We start from the raw sequence: 17,472 nt of genomic DNA on the forward strand, positions 1-17,472 counted from the left end.
CTTCGTGTGTTACTATAATATCGCTAATATTTAGACATTGATATAATCCTAATATAATATCTCACTATCTGATTTGCTAATGACTAGCATTAAAGATCAGTTTTACAACTTTTAAGTAAAATGATATATAGTGTGAGCTACTTGTAGGGCATTTGTGGTGTGGGTGGTACCCGGCATTTCTTATAAACATTTATAATTTCCTAGCACTGTACTGAAGTTTATTGCTGCCTCCTTACACCCTAAGTTAGTGTTATTGATATGTGTGTTTCAGGTAGCACAAAGGGAAAAGATAGCTTTACCTGCTGTCATTTATAACAGCAATATCTCACATTCTTGTTCAGTTTCCTTCATTTCCTTTAATTTCTGGACAATAGCCCATATCTAACTGAAGCTCTTTTTATCCATTTAATCCATCCCTCTAGTATTCTAGATAGTCATTTCTGATCTTTCTAACTTGAGAAACAATTAAGGTTGATATCAGTTTGTCACTCCCTCTCATTTTCACTAGCTTCCTTGCTTTATCTCTTTTGCATTTGGCTATGCTAGAAATAATAATTTTTAACTCCTCCACTTAGAGAATATTGAGCCCTTGCTGTAGAGGTTTGTAGCAGTTTATTGTAGGCTTCTACATAGCTGAAGCTGCAGGTGAAGACTTATCCTGATAATTAAGGAAGTTCTACTTAATTATTTCAGTTACTCTGCTGAAAATGAATATAGGAAATGTCACCGTTTCTAGCAACTTTGTTATCCAAAAGTCTGCAAGTCAAAAGCACTGGCATTGTTCAAGGCCATATTAACAGAGAAAATTTTATCTGTAGCTTACAACAGCTTGCACAAGAAGTGCACTTTGCCCCAAAGCTCTGTGTGCTATAAAAGTACAATAGTAGTCTGTGAGCAGGGACTCAGGTGGAGTGGCCACATGAGAGAGGGAAGGTGCGGAGGGTGTATGTGTATTTAGGAAAGAGTGTCTTTGAACCTTGTACAACAGCAAGGCTGTTTCCTTGACATTATTTATGATAGCACCCGCAATGTGCTGTGCACTTTCCAAACACTCCTGTAATGAGAAGCTTACAATTTTTATATATGGTATCGTTTGAATCATTGTAGGCAACTTGGGAGAAGTCTTTCAGCAACACTTAAATGTAGACAATGTATCAGCTTTGAGGATAAGCTTGAGAATATCATATCATGCATAGAAGGCCATGTGGAAGAATCCACAGCATTGATTTGTGGGAGAAGCTCAGAACAGGCTTGGAGACTTGGTGGAGCAAAGGGGACAGGCAACATGAAGCTTGTTAAGAGAGAGTAAGTAGGGAGAGACAGAGCTGTGAAGGTGGTGACAAGAAGCTTAAAGGTGATGCAGTAGCAAATGGAGAGCCAGCCGGGGGGTTCAGAGAGGGAGGTTATGATCAAATCAATAGCCAAGCAATGTAAGTTTAGCCAGCAGTGCTCATGTGTGTTTGAGAGAAAGAGAGCACTCACCGTGTGAGAGAGAGAGAGAATGCTCACCGTGTGTTTTTGGGTGTCTGGAGAAGAGAATATTGGAATAATTAAGGTCTGAATGAGATATTTGACTGTGGAGAGGACAGATGTTGGAGATATTGAGGAGGAAATGGCAGGATTTGGAAATACCTGGCTGTATGGGGCAAAGGAAAAGGAGGAATTAAAAATGACTGAGATTGCAGACCTGAGTGACGGGGAGGAGGATGACATTGTCAACAGTGATAAGGAGTTGGGTTTTGACCATGTTCTATTTAAGACATCCAGGAGGAGAGATGTTGGAGAGGCAAGCTGAGATGTGCAGTTGGATAGGAGACAGTTTAGTGCTGGAGAGAGAGTTGTGAGCCATCAGCACAGAGGCGACTGCTGAGGCCATGTGAACCAACTATCGCCCAAAAATAAGGTTTAAAGTCAGAAGAGCAAAGGGCCAAGGACAGAGCCCTCTCACAGAGTGAGAGAAGGGAGGAGGATCCACTGAAGGAATGGTCAGAGAGGTAAGAGGAGACCCAGGAGAGGACAGTATCTGGAAAGCCCAGTGTGAGGATATGATACCAAGGAGAGGATGATCTATAATATTAAACGCAGCAGGAAGGTCAAAGGAGATGTGGGAAGAGTTGAGGCTGAAATTTGTGTAGGAAGAAATAATTGGAGACCCTAGAAAGAGAGGTTTCAGTAGAGTGGAAACACTGGAAGCCAGATGGAGGGGGTCCAAGGCTGGATTGGAGGAGAAGTGAATGCATTGGTAGTAGACTGTGTTCAAGGAATTTAAAGGTGTGAGAGATATGGGGCTGTAGCTGGAGGGGTAGGTAGGACTGAGGGATAGTTTTTGGAGGACAAGGGAGACCAGGACATTGTTCATATTGTGAGGGAAGAGGTTGAGAAAGAAGGATAAGGGAAGAATGAGTAATAGAAGTAAGGAGATAGGAAGAGGAATGGGATCACTGTGGCAGATATGGGTGTTTATAGGAGAAAAGGCAAAAGACCTCAAGGCTGGTGACAGGAGAAAGGGAAGAGAAAGTGCAAGAGGGAGATTCCTGGTGGATTTTGTTGTTTGGGTTTTGTTTTGTTTTTTTCTTTTTTTTTCCCCTCTGGAAGACTGCAAGATCCTGTGCAGAGAGACAGGAAGGGGAGTGCTTTAAGGAGGGACTCGAAGGTTGCCAAGAAGTGATGGGGACTGTGGGCATGGGACTCCATGTGGGAGAAGTATAGTTGCTTCGCCAGGGAGATGATAGTTGAAGGAGAGAAGGAATCTGCAGTGAAGGAAGTTAGTGAGTTCCCAGGATGCTCAGCAGCACAAGGACAGTAATGGAGAGAGCAGATGCTGGGAGTGAGACAGGTCTGGAATTGGTGTATTGGACTTCACAGTGATAGAAAGGAGCATGGGTGGAGAAAAAAGCAGAGTGGAGAGTGGACAAGAGGGTTGGGAGGAGGGGCCTGATGTAGCAGAAAATTCATGAACATTGATAGACTGAAGGTTGCAGAAGGCCCAGTAATGGGGCAGGGATGGGACAAATGTGTGGTATGATATTGAATGAGGGGAGATGGTAGTCCAGAGAGAAGAAATTCAGATGGAGAGATCAAAGAAGAAAGGAGTGTTGTATGAAAACAAGATGAAAATAGATTGTGTTAGGGATACCGAGGCAGGAGCTTCTGGGTCTGCTCTTACAGCAGCGGTCCTCAAATTTTTGAGGCTTGTGTGCGCCCCCCAATCCCTGTCCATGCCCCCGTCCCATCTCTTCTCTCCCCCCCCCCCCCGAGCTGGGAGCGGTGCTGTATGGGCTGCTGTATGGGGGAGGGATGTGGATGGGGTAAGAGGGCCAAGGCTGGATATGGGTCTGGGGCCACAGCCAGGGGCCAAGGCTTGGGGCAAGAGCTGGAGCGGAGCTGTAGCCAGGCTGTGGTGGAGGCCATCAGACGGGCCCGCGGCCAGGTGCGGCTCCACTCCCAGCCTCTGCCCTGGGCTGGGAACAGAGACACAGCCAGCGGCCAAGGCTGAGGGCTGCCGCAGGGCTGGAAGCACAGCCGCTCTGAGGCTGGGGATGGGACGGGAGTCAGGGAGGTGGCTGGAGGCGGCGGGACTGGAGCAGAGCTGGGATGGGCTGGGTGGCGCTCCCTTCCCACCACTGTGGGGGATGGCCAGGCCCCACTGCACCTCTCTGGGCATTCCTTCACACCCCCCAGGGGAGTGTGCCCCATTCTTTGGGGACCTCTGTCTCACAGAAACCCACTGGCTTGGAACTTCCTGCATGAGGCACCTCGGGGGTAAACGTCCTTTTCTACCATCGTTTAACTCCAGATATTTGTTGGACTAAATCCAGAATGCTAACTTACAGTTAGACTAACACTGACCTGTATGAGATAAGAAACATCAAAGAACTTAGGCTTTATAAGGCAGCATAATTGAGACCAACCTTTCATTTGAGAGCCTTATTTATTATGCTTGAACATAACTACATGCTTGAACCTGAGCAAATCAGCCATAGGATTGTCAGTTTTGTTATCCATTGTATATCTGATGAGAACACACATGCTACTGTTCTAATGTTTACAATTTGAGATAAATCTTGATTTTGGGGGGCAGTTCCAAGTACGTAGACTGTACTTAAAAGTCCTTTCTGCTATAACAGTTTAACTAACTGGATTCAGGATATATCCCCAACATTTTGTAGCTGACAGTCTTGTTTGTAGTTTGCTAGGAACTGAACCAAAATGTCTCATTTTACATTACCATATGACAGCTATTTAAGGGCCAAAGACTTGATTACTTGCTATCTCCAGGGGATATTTTTAAATACTGACCTAGAGATGAAAACACTCTATCCCATTGGTAGGGCCCTAGGTATTGATAGTTCATGGCTGTGAAAACACATCACAGATCATGAAATCTGATCTTCCCCATGAAATCTTGCACGGGGTTGGGGACTCCTACTCTGCGCAGTGCTCCAGCTGCTAGTCCCAGCTGGGGATGGGGAGGGACAAGACTTCCTCTTCCCCTGCAGGGCAGCTCCACAACCCCCCTACAATAGCCTTATGTAAACATCTGAAAAGGTGAACTTGATCAATTTTAAAATCATCTGTCTGTGAAATTGACCAAAATGAACCATGAATTTGATAGGGCCCTACCAATACCCAGATACTTTCTTGATGAGTGAATTGTAACAGTTTAAGATGATTATGGACAACACTGAGATCTTCTCTTTTCAGATTGTACTGATAGTTAAAGCAGACATACCTCTTACATGATGTTTGTGGTTTGGACCCTTTCAATCTAGGTGTTACAAGTTAAAAGCTTGGATTTGAGGAACAGCTGAACTGCTGCTAGATTTAATATTTTTACCTGGTACATGTTAGTCTTTTTTTGAAAGATTTCACATATTAATACAGTTCTGGCTTGGACACATTGAGGTTTTATGTAAGTTCCTAAATCATTTTTTTTGTTCTGTTTTAGGACACAAAGCACTGTCTAACTGTCAATCTTACCACCCTGCGTGTCTGGTGTTATACATGTAGCAAAGAGGTATTTTTGGATAGAAAATTGGGATCTCATTCTCCATTATCAAATGCCAGACTGTCTTACCAAACACAAGGAAATAGTGTACAGGTATGTTCTTTAAAAAAGTGAAATAAACACAGACCTTGTTTTAGCTGTGCTTTGTCTTATTTCCCAGTTGTGTCTTATCTGGTGCTGGAGATAATGTGATTCTCTGTACTGTACTCTTCCTTCTTATGTCTCTGAAGACTAATGCACCTTAATGCCCAACCTACATTAAATCTTTCTGTGTATCACTCTGTTTGTTTCCTAAGAATGATATGAGTGTATTTTATTTAGTTTTTTAAATCAACCAGAGAATATGAAATTACATTTCAGTTTTAAGATGGGAATAATCATTTAGCTTTGCTTCCCATCCTATAGTTAGTGAGAAGTTTTTAATTGTCACATTCAAATTATTACTGGCTACTGTATGCAGAAGAGTAAGTTGTTTTGCTGTCTGTTTATGGAGCCTCTAGCCAAAGAGAGGTGCAAATTCACATGGAGACACAAGTATTGTGTTTATCAAGAGAAACATGCAAGCAACTGTCAGTCTATATTGGTGGCTGAATGAATACAAAAAAAATTTAAGAGGATTTGCATGACCTTATATTTCTGGTATAGCTCAGTAAAAGTTACTGGGTTTGCATCATTTTACAGTACTAACAAGGTATGTAATTGTTTTCTTATTGGAGATATTTTTCTTTTTCCAGTGGGCAGTACATCCACAGTTGTAGTAATTTTGATCTCTTCAGCTTTGATATATTCTTCCTTCAGAGGACAGGAGTAAATGGTCTCTGTGGCGTGTGTGATTTTTTTTAAAAAGAAAAGTGAACAGAATAAAGTATGCTGTCATCAAGGACACATTAATGTACAATTAAGTCATCAGAAAGCTGATATTATTTGTAGTGCAGTTAGGATAATTAAGCTTTTTCATGTTTACACATGGCCAGGATTTAGGAAACTCTATAATAAAATGAAACTAGAAATTTAGATTTCTAAACTGTCATTTATTACATGATCATAACATAGTAGAGGAACTTGACCATTGTTAACACATAATTTATAACAATTAACATTTGTAGCTGAAAGAGTAAAATATCTAGGGGGTCGCACACTTTGTGGCTTGTTTAGGCAGAGCTCATTGTGCACACCAGGGGCTCCTTGCATCTCCCCATTCCTCCCCTCTCCAGCTCCCTGTGTGCCACCCTCTAGCTCCCTCTATTTCAGTGGTTCCCTAGTCTCTCTCCTGCCAGGGGTTTGATCTGTCCCCCCATCTCTCCTCCTCCCATAGCAGAGTCCTCCATTCTTCCCTCATACCAGCATCTCTATGTGCCACCCCCAGTCTTCCCTCCCCTCGTCATCAGTGGTTCTTTGTGCTCCCTCATTGCCCACATCCTCTCATACAAGGGTCCCTTATTGTCCATCTGTGCCAGGATCTGTTTGCACCTCCCATTTCCCCATACCCCCATTTCAGGGGGTTCGTGTGCCACCTATGCCCCTCCATGCCATGGACAATCTGTGTTCCCTCCTTCATACTAGGGCCCCACACTTTCTCCTCACCAGGAGTTGTGTGTCTTCCATCACTTCCTGATGCACACACAGGGCCATCCTTACCCATACGCAAAGTACGCAGCTGCGTAGGGCACCAGGAAATTTGGTGCCCCAAATTTCCTGGCGCCCTGCGCAGCTGTGTGCTGCTCCAGTCCCTGCTCCAGCTCTTCCAGCCCTGCCTCTTCCTGTCCCTGCTCTGCCCCAGCTCCGCCCCTTTCCCACTCCCCTGAGCTCCGCAGCGGGGCTGCTTAGGGCCCCAGAATAGCTAGGGACAGCCCTGCCACACACCAGTGCCCCTCATTTTCCCCCCCATCTGCCAGGGACTATATGCACACCACCATTTTCCCCTTTCCTCTTCTTACCCCACCCCATTCCCCGCCATTATTAATTGTCTGGGAGATAAGTCATTGATGGTGTCAACATATTAAACTCTATGGGGAGGAATGGGTAGAGAGGAGATGAGGTATTCGGCTGGAAGGTGTTAATGGGTGCCCTCAAAGAGTTGTTTGATCTATAGATAATTGCAGAGGTGCTTGAAGCTCTGGCTGTGCTAGCAGATGGCATGGGCTTCACATGTCCCCCATTTTCCTCCTTTCTGATTTTCACCAGAATGATTATGGTTCTGGCCATTGATGCCAAGAATATTTTGGAATTGATCAGATGTTGCATTCTAAAGCAATTACATTACAGAGAAATGCCATCAAGTTGCGTGTATAACCTCATAAGCTCTTCCAATGAATGAAAAAGAAATAGCTGAATTGGGACAAATAAAGAAAGCAGGGGAAAAAAAACAGGTATCTAAGGCTTCCATGTACAAGCTAAAACTATGCCATTAAATAAGCTATGCTGCATATATTAAAAGTAGATTGTAAATACCTTCCTTGGAGAAGGTAGTTACTTGCACATCCAGCACATACCTGTACTCCCACGGAAATCAGTGAGAGTTGAGGGTTTTGCAGGACTGGACCTTTTGAACAGTGCTGTCCACATTGGAATACTAAATAATTAATATTTAGACATACAGCATTTTCCTTGAGAAGCTGCATCAGAATTTCCCTGTAGTCACTAGATGCGTTATTTTAATGTGAAGAATGTTGGATAGACACTATCTATTTATATGCCTAACTACTTGTTAAATGACAGCTGACGTTCAAATACAAGGGTAAAAAATAAGTGTGTAAAGAGTAAAGTGAATAAAAGCACAATGCCAATGAAAACTTTTTTTTTTTCCTGGGAAAGAACATAGCACAATAAACCCAAAAATTAGAAGAAGTTGATTTAAAGAAAATTATACAATACTCTTGTTACAGTGTGTATGATAATACCCATTGTTTCATGTTCTCTGTGTATATAAATTTCCCCACTGTATTTTCCACTGAATGCATCCGATGAAGTGAGCTGTAGCTCACGAAAGCGTATGCTCAGATAAATTTGTTACTCTCTAAGGTGCCACAAGTCCTCCTTTCTTTTTTGCAGACTCAGACTTACACGGCTGCTACTCTGAAACCTGAATATTGTTAGGGAAGTCACAGAAGTTTTAGGGGAAAAATACCCCTGAAGAAATTATTTAAAAAATACTTGTATAACTTTAGCTTGTTTTCAGTTTTAATTATTAGTAGATTTGACACAAGGCATAATACTTTTTTTTTTCTTAAAACACCAACCACATAATTCTAATTGTGTAGTGGTTCAGCTAAATATATTGGATTTTCTGATGTTATTCACGTGTGCTCCTGAAATATATGGTGTCTTGACTTAAAAATAACGTTTGGCATGATTGCAGAATTCAGATTTGAAATGCATCCAATACCCAATTGTTTTTCTACGCTCAAGGAAGTTGCAGCATACATGACATTGCATAAGGAGAAATAAGCATGATTTGTGACTTTGTGTTGCTTTTTATCTTAAAATTTTGTTTGGGATTTTCTCCCCTTATGTGCTCACAGGAAAATAACATAAAATACAATAACAATTTGCCTATCTCGTACTGCATCTCTGTTAGGGTTGCCAACTTTCTAATCCCACAAAACCGAACACCTTAGCTCTGCCCCTTTCCTTAGGCCACGCCCCCTTCCCCAATGCCCTGCTCACTACATTCCCCCTCCCTCGGTGGCTTGCTCTTCCCCACCTTCACTCACTTTCACTGGGCTGGGGCAGGAGGTTAGGGTGCAAGGGGGGGGTAAGGGTTCTAACTGGGGGTGCGGGCCTGGGGTGGGGCCAGAAATGAGAGGTTCAGGGTGTGGGAGGGGGTCTTCGGGTTGAGGCAGGGAGTTGGGAGCAGGAGGGATGAGGGTTCCATCTGGGGATGCAGGCTCTGGAGCGGGGCTGGGGATGAGGGGTTAGGGTGCAGGGGGGGCTCCAGGTTTGGGGAGGCTCAGGGCTAGGGCAGGGGATTTGGGCTCAGGGTTGGGGTACAGACTTACTGCTGGTGGCTCCCGATCAGCAGCACAGTGCGGGGGGCTAAGGCAGGCTTCCTGTCTGTCATGGCACCATGGACTGCACTGCGCCCTGGAAGCGGCCAACAGCAGGTCCAGCTCTTAGGCGGAGGTGCAGCAGGCGGGCCTGCACGCTGCTCTCGCCCACAGGCACCGCCCCTACAACTCCCATTGGCCACGGTTCCTGGCCAATGGGAGTGCAGAGCCGGTGCTTAGGGTGGGGGCAGTGTGCAGAGCTCTGTGGCCTCCCCGCTAGGAGCCGGACCTGCTGGCCTCTTCCAGGACGCAGCATGGAGCCAGGACAGGTAGGGACTAGCCTGCCTTAGCTCTGCAGCACCACCAACCAGACTTTTAACGCCCAGTCAGCGGTACTGTAGCCATAGGGTTCCCAACCCAAAAGGCGGTCAGGGTGCTGACCAGAGCCACTAGGATCCCTTTTGACAGCTTCTGTCTCTTTTGATTAAATGCAGTGGGCCATCTGATGGCACATTTGTGTGCTGACTTGCATGTAATCCTTTATAAACTTGGTGTTATAATCCATTGTTATGTGGTGAATTGCAAAGCAGGCTTGCTGTTCCTAAAGCAGTGGCAGGAAATCTTACAGTGCTTGGCATTGTATTTTGACTGCTTTATTTTCTCAACGTTTTCCAGAAAATGGTGCAGTGCTGTATTCTTACCATACGTACCTGCTTGAATTAGTAAACTTTCATAGCGTAGCTGCAAACTACTTTTGCTTTACATAAAATGAAACATGCATTTAGAAGGCAGTAATTTTGAATGCACTCCTATGTTTAGTTCATAGGCATATGTTAGTAAAACTGTACTAACACTTAAAGAAAAATGGATTTATAAATAAAATCACACTTTTATATTTTGCCTTTTCTTCTAATAAGGATTTTAAAATACCTGGTAATCCAACACTGAAGATTCCTCTAGGTGCTGTATTTGATGCTTTAGATATAGAGGTGGAAGAAGATGAACTGAAGACAAGAGGTAATGAAACTGGAGGATTAAAGCCTTACCTGTCAACTAATTGCTCCATCCATGCCCTCACTTCAATAATTCCACCATGTATGAGTATTTCTTTGAATCCATTCCCCAGCTGTTTAGAAATTACATCTTTTCCAGCTGGAACTATTTTCCCCCACTCTAAAATAAGAGCTGCATTTTCAGTTTGATATTACTGCAGCATCCTTTCCTTTTCTTCAGAGAAGAGGCTCTCGTGTTGTTATTTGTAGTACATCAGTCACTGATAAAGCAGTCGTGATGTTTAGTGTAGTTGCTAGTTTTCATTGGACTGAAATATGTGTCATAGCCACCCTGGTAACTGGGTAGGTATTGCAAAATTTGTTTTAACATTTTTGCCTTTTTTTTTTTTTAAAAGATGCTTTATATGAATGCTTTCTGAATTCTGGTTAATGTTTTGGGTCTGCAGTTCCCAGCACTTTGTTTTGTTAGTAATGGATTTCATGCTCTGCCAAATGCTATCAGTGCAAAAGTTAACCCAAGCCTGGTATTTATATAATGGAAAAGGGGAAAATGTAAGGGGGAAACGTAATGAAACTCCCAAAACTGAGAGGGTTTTATTTGTCATTTAACAAACGAACCCCCGTGTGGCATCTCTTTGAAGTCTCCCATATGGATCACTTTTATAAAGAATAATTTTTGTTTACTACTTCCTTCACTTTATCTGCTGGTTATATTTTACTGAGCTGCTTTGTTGAGACACCAGTGAACATGTCAAGGCAATTCCTTCTCTTATCAATGATGGGGAGATGTTTCTATCTCATGGACCTTGTTTCTCTCTCTGTCTCTGTTCTCCCTTGACTCAACTAGCACCAGCTTTTTGCCAGGTCAGCCTCCCTGTTGTTGGCCCAAAGCCTTTTCCTCTGCAGCTCTTGCCATTTGGCATAGCCTTCCTCATAGAATATCAGGGTTGGAAGGGACCTCAGGAGGTCATCTAGTCCAACCTCCTGCTCAAAGCAGGACCAATCCCCAATTTTTGCCCCAGATCCCTAAATGGCCCCCTCAAGGATTGAACTCACAACCCTGTGTTTAGCAGGCCAATGCTCAAACCACTCACTGAACTCTCCCTGGATCCTGTGTGTCTCCACCTCACTGATTCACCATCTGCTCTTAAATCTTTGAAAAAACCTGTTTTTTATCACCTGTCAATGCGTTAGTTTCTCTCCTCCTGCTTTTATTTGTATTTAACCCTATGAAGTGTTCTGGGGATACACTTTTATATGAAAGTTGCTGTATGGATAAAGTTGTATTCTAATTCCCATTAGCACTGTATATGCTTCAAGAAAGAATAAGCTTTCATAAGTCAAATTTATCTTAATGTTTTATTTAAAAACAAACGGTAAATGTTTCTGACAAGGCATATACTGGAGAGCAGGATGAAGCAGTGTTAAATGTAACTGCAGTGAATAGTTCAGTTACTACTTGGTGAAAACCAATAAGTTGTTAAAAATGTCGCTAAATAAATTTGTATTGAATAAAAGCCCAATCCTTTAAATGATTACACAGTTACTTAATTTTATGCTTGTGAACAATCCCACTGAAGTTGATCACGTGTAAGTGCCTGCAGAATCAGGCAGAGCCTATGAAATTATATATAATACATACACTGTATTTGAAAAAAACTTTTTGAAGTATTCTTTTGTATTTCAGTACTGTATCTCCTTAGCTGTGACTGGTATTCCTTCTGCCTCAAATTAGAATTAGTCTTCCTGGTGGGAAGAATCAGGAATGGCAGTCTGATGTAGGTTGAGCGATGGGAAATGGAGAGAGAGAAAGGAGACCTATTTTTTTTGCTTGTTTGTTTTTAGAAAATATTTTTGGTTAATTTAGCTCAATTAATCAAGTAAGTTTTCTAAAAATAATACTGGAATTTGCAGAGAGTCCTTTCTCTCATATATTAAAATGATGAGATGCATTTCTTGTGTCTCAGTTAATTTTCAGACTGTTGAGCTGAAGGCTTTGTCTGATTGCTAAATATTTTTTTTTAAATGCTGTGTAACTTTTCTTGGTAATTAGAAGTAGTGATTAGATTGTTTTCAGTAGTACATTGCAATTATTGTTGTAGAAGAACTTTATTATATTTTGAGACCAACTTCTATTTTATTGATTTTATTAATGCTTTGGCAACACTTGTATAACCTGTCATGCCAATAAAATTTAATTGAATTGAACTGAGATGACCGTGTAATAGTTGCTAGTTCTGACTTGTAGGAGTAGTCTTTTTGAAGCCCTTAGGACTACTTGCATGGGTACAGACTGCTCAAATATTTTAATGCTTACCAGGTGAGCCCTATAATGAAAGTTTTCCCCATTATAACTTGTGCTATAGATGGAGTGAGCGTATATAATGTTTGCTGAGTTAATTAAGAAAAGTAGTAGTCCTAGTCTGAAAATATGATTTTCTTGGAGAGGGTGAATGAAGCTGTCCTGAATAAATATTCACACTTAATAAATCTATACAGGAAAGAGAGAGAGAAAGAACATAAATTAACTAAAACTGATTCATTTGCAAATATAATTACACATTGAGAAAACTGTATGTAGTGTTATATAATCTAAATATTCATTGCACAGATTAAAGGTATTGAAAAGCCATTGATAAATCCTCCTAAAAACCTGTCAGTTATATAACTAACAGTTATAGACATCAGGCATATACAGATAAACAGTAGAATGCATTTGAACTAATAAACTCATTAAATGCAAGTAAAATTAAAACATTCAAACCCTTATCTTTATAATCTTTCTTCAAAACTGTGTCACTCTGCAAATATACATAAAGATACTAAGTGTGAATAAAAGGTAAAATAAAATCCACTTACGCTAGGTATTATAATCAACCAACAGCAAAATAGGAGTTGAAATAATTTATCTGTTTAGGAATCAAATTCTGCTTACTTACACTTGTGCAATCCTGTTGGTCTCAAAGGGGTTGCAGAGGTGTAGCTGGGAGCAAAATTTGACTAGTAAATTTTTGAGTGGAAAGATTAATTTCCTACAAGTTTATTTTTAAATTTTAGCTTGCTTGATGTATTTTTCCTGTTTACAGGTCTTAAAGGATTGAAAAATATTGGAAACACTTGTTACATGAATGCAGCTTTACAAGCTCTTTCCAATTGGTAAGGAAAATAGCAGTTAAATGTAACCTTAAAGTAGGTATGTGTATCTTCATGTCTTCAGTTATAAACCAGACCCTCAAAAAAGTTTTAGAAAAATCATACCAGTATAAACCTCATTTTGATGTGTTTGGTAGCCTCATCTTGCAGTAGCATGAATAGTGATATTGAAATCAATGGTATTACTTAAGAGTTGTAGGATGTGTATATAGTTTCCCTTGAATAGCAGTATGTGGGTTTGTTTTCCTGCCTCCTCTCTAATATCTCACAGCCCTCAACCAACAATTATAGTTCTAAAAATTAAAAAGAGAATTGGCTGTAAATATCCAGGTCTTCTTTTTAAGTGTAGGGTCATTCTTTGATACTTGAGGAGTTGTGTGTTTTTTGTTCTTCTCCAGTCAGCAAATGGTAATATGATGTATGGGGCATAAGCGAGCTTTAAATTCCTTTTTACCATGTTATCTTTCAGTCTGGGAAGTTTTCAAATTGCTATTTATAGCAATTAAAATGAGGTGGCATGGTGTAATCTTTTAGTGAAAGAAGTTTAAACTCGCAAATTTTATAAAAGCAGCTGATATAAAACACAGTTGATTAAACACTTGTACTACTTGGATTTTAATCTCAAAAATAGATCAAAGAATTTCAAGATTCTAATTATATACTAAACATACATAATGTACATAAGTAATGATAAAAATTGAAGTGAAATCATTTAGAAAGATTTTTATTTTATCCCTAAATATTCATAGATCAGAAAGAGCTGCATAGCTATATACTTGAAAGTATCAGGGATATTTGGTTAATTTTTGTTAAATGTTTCCAATTATAAAATAGCCTGTCCTTGTAGATTGTTAATTAACCTATTGACTTAAAGTACATTTGTTGAATTTCAGTCTTGCTAGCTGTTCCTTTTATATAATGAACCAAAAACAAATTGAGACTTTTATTATTATGCTTAATGATTTATTGCTGACTATTATGTATTCTGTTTGAGACTTCCCACTCCAAAAGTGTGCTGAGTTAGGATTTGGTATTAATAATTATAATCCCTAGCTGTTATATAAGGCTTTTCACCAGTAGATTACAAAGTACTTTACAAAAGAAATCAGTATCTTTATCTCCGTTTCATAGATGGGTACACTGAAGCACGGAGAAAGGAAGTGACTGCCCCATAGTCAACCCTGCAGGCCAGTGGTATAGTTAAGAATAGAACCCAGGTTTCCTGGATTCAGTACAGTGATCTATCCACTCCTCATTATTTACTCTGAGGTCCTTGCTATTATCAAAAACGCTGTGGGATTTTTTTAAAGTCTTTTAATGAAAAAATAAATAAAAAGGTGGAAAATAGCCTGGAAATTTGGCAAGAAGAGAGGGAAAGGACCAAATGCTTTTTCGAATATATTTTTTGTTCTAACAAAATATCTCTTATAGATAAGGAACCAGTTAACTACTGTTTCTGGTCAATATTAATGGTATGGGAGAGGTCAAGGTTATAGTTCCTAGAATTTCCTTGGGCCACCAGTTGATTTTAAATTGCTACAGCATATACATATTGAAAAGCACACTGTGAGTATGTCTACACTGCGGTTAAACACCCTCAGCTGGCCTGTGTCAGCTGACTTGGGCTAGTGGAGCTTGGGTTGTAAAATTGCACTGTAGACCTACCCTAAGGCAGGGATGGGCAAACTACGGCCCGCAGGCTGGATGCGGCCCGCCAAATGTTTTAATCAGGCGGTCAAGCTCCCGCTGGGAGAAAGGTTGGGGGCGTTCCAAACAGGTAGAGGGCATTCCAACCAGGGAGAAAGGTCGGAGGCCGCTCCATGTGGCTCCCGGAAGTAGCAGCATGGCCCCCCCTCCAGCAGTCCAGCCAGGGAGCAGGGTCGGGGGCTGCTCCCCTCCGTCTTCTATGAGTAGGGGCAGCTCCGCTCTGCATGCTGCCCCTGCCCCAAGCACCGCCCCCGCAGCTCCCATTGGCTGGCACCACTGCCAATGGGAGCTGTGGGGGCAGTGTCTGCAGACGGGGCAGCGTGCAGAGCTGCCAGTCCATGTCTCCGTGTAGGAGCCGGAGAAGGGACATGCTGCTGCCTCCGGGAGCTGCTTGAGGTAAGCGCTGCCCAGAGTCTGCACCCCTGAGCCTTCCCACCGCATCACAACCTCCCTCAGCCTGGAGCCCCCTCCCGCACCCTGAACTCCTCATTTCTGGCCCCACCCTGGAGCCCGCACCCCCAACCAGAGTCCTCACCCACTCCCGCACCCCAACCCCAATTTTGTGAGCATTCATGGCCCACCATACAATTTCTATGCCCAGATGTGGCCCTCGGGCCAAAAAGTTTGCCCACCCCTGCCCTAAAACCTTGTCTACACTACAAAATTAAATCAACCTAGGTTAGGTCGAAGTACAGCCACTGCAATAATTACTGTGGTATTTCATGTCCATGCTAGTTCCTCCTGTTGGCGGTGCATGTCCTCCCCAGGAGTGCTTCCACCAATGTAACTGACAGTGTGGGGCATTATGGGGTGTTGACCCCTCCTGATGTGCGATGGTGGGGGAGAAGAGCCCAAGCCTGGCTGCCTGCGGGTGAAGGATTGGGGGTGGGGTGGGAGAGGATCTCTTCTTATCCTCCTCCCCACCATCCCTCACTGGGAGGCAGCAGCAGGGCTCCAAGCTCTCCTCCCTCCCCAACCCCCAGTTCCTCACCAGGAGGTGGTGGCGGGGCTCCGCGCTGTCAGCTCCTGACAATGTAATTAACACAGTGACTACACAGACACTCCGTTGTCCTCACTACATCGACCCAAGCACTACAACTCTTGCAGAGGTGGAGTTAAGTTGATGTAGTGGGCGTCTTACGTCGGCAGGAGCACCATTGTAGTGTAGACCCTTATGGAGTTAGGTTGTAAACTGCCTTATGTTGACCTAACTTTCTAGTGTATACCAGACATAGGTCTTATCAACACCAACGGTAGGTTTGACGGATTAGTCTAGGGGTACGTTGTCAATCAAATGTAGACCCCATTCCCTGACCCCTAAGGACACACCTACTTGTCACAGTAATCTTCTCCTCCTGGGGTATTGCTTCTGGGGCCGAGATTGACATGATCAGGAAGCAAGATGTGACATGTGTCCCCTCTAGGATTTCCTCCCACTGTCCTCTACTAGTCAGCATGGGTTTCACCACCATAGACCCTTTTTGTGTACCAGTCAGAATAGGTATAGCACAAAGGTCTAGCCCAGAACCCTCCTCTCTGGAGCTTAATGGTTGGCCAGTCAGCAGCACTGCCCCTTGGAAATCCGATCGCTGTGTGAAAAGGTCCTCTTGTTTCAAGAGCGTTTTTACAGAAACCATGGAAATGCCAAGCATAATTTTTTTTAATTTGACCACTCTAGTGTCTCATGCAGCTTTCTTGCTCCATCTTAACAGTTTTGCATCTGTAGGTTTACCATCAGACATGACAGCCAGGAGGGCACACGCAAAACACAAAGTAGTACCAATGTAAGACAAGTCTACTAAAGACTGTCTCTCTTTATGGTCGAGTAGACTATTGAGGATAGAATTGGAAACTCTCTACAGCCATTCCCACCCATGTTTGTTTTACAACTACCGAAATGCAGCGTAATGTCCCATGAACACGTATCTCTCTCTTACTCTGTAGCAGTTTACCAACCTGATTTAAGAAATCGTTAGTAGAGACGTCATCCCTAGTTCGTCTTACTGAAGATTGTTTAAGGATTGTTTAAATTACAGCTCTCTACATGTAATTGAACAAAATAATCTAGGGCTAGCCTACCATTAATGTTGTCAAGAACTAACTGTATCTCCCTGTGCATGGCTTCCACTGTTAGGGGACTTATTCCTTCACCCACTTACTTCCCTGGTCCTTCTCGCATGAACAGAGAGCAATAATACCCAAAGTCCAAAGGTGGAAACAATTCGATATTTATTGGGGTGAACTTCCAGCAAGCATGATTCCAGTTTCCTTCCTTAGCATCCACCTTCCCAGCTCTGACACCACAGAGCCCTACCTGTGTCCCTGTTCCTATTTCCCCCCTTAACAAAACATGATTCCAATTTCCCCACCCCCATTCCCTGTTCCCATTTCCCTCCTACTTCCTGATTGACTGCAGACTATATAGTAAAACTTGACAGGTTTCAGAGTAGCAGCCACGTTAGTCTGTATCTGCAAAAAGAAAAGGAGTACTTGTGGCACCTTAGAGACTAACAAATTTATTTGAGCATGAAAGCTTATGCTCAGATAGATTTGTTAATCTCTAAGGTGCCACAAGGACTCCTTTTCTTTTAGTAAAACTTGAGTT

General features: G+C 42.4%; 1 protein-coding gene across 8 annotated transcripts in view; it reads left to right on the plus strand.

Moving 5' to 3' along the window:
* USP33 (ubiquitin specific peptidase 33) overlaps nt 1-17,472 on the plus strand; it is a 90,320-nt gene that overhangs the window by 29,694 nt on the left and 43,154 nt on the right. For all 8 annotated transcript variants that reach the window (XM_073357287.1, XM_073357286.1, XM_073357280.1 and 5 more), the window contains 3 exons: nt 4,949-5,101; nt 9,912-10,011; nt 13,094-13,163. In XM_073357287.1, coding sequence (XP_073213388.1) covers nt 4,949-5,101; nt 9,912-10,011; nt 13,094-13,163 — 323 coding nt within the window. The remainder of the gene's footprint in view (nt 1-4,948; nt 5,102-9,911; nt 10,012-13,093; nt 13,164-17,472) is intronic.

The sequence above is a fragment of the Lepidochelys kempii genome, chromosome 8, assembly GCF_965140265.1.
Source record: "Lepidochelys kempii isolate rLepKem1 chromosome 8, rLepKem1.hap2, whole genome shotgun sequence".
NCBI classification, from domain to species: Eukaryota; Metazoa; Chordata; order Testudines; family Cheloniidae; genus Lepidochelys; species Lepidochelys kempii.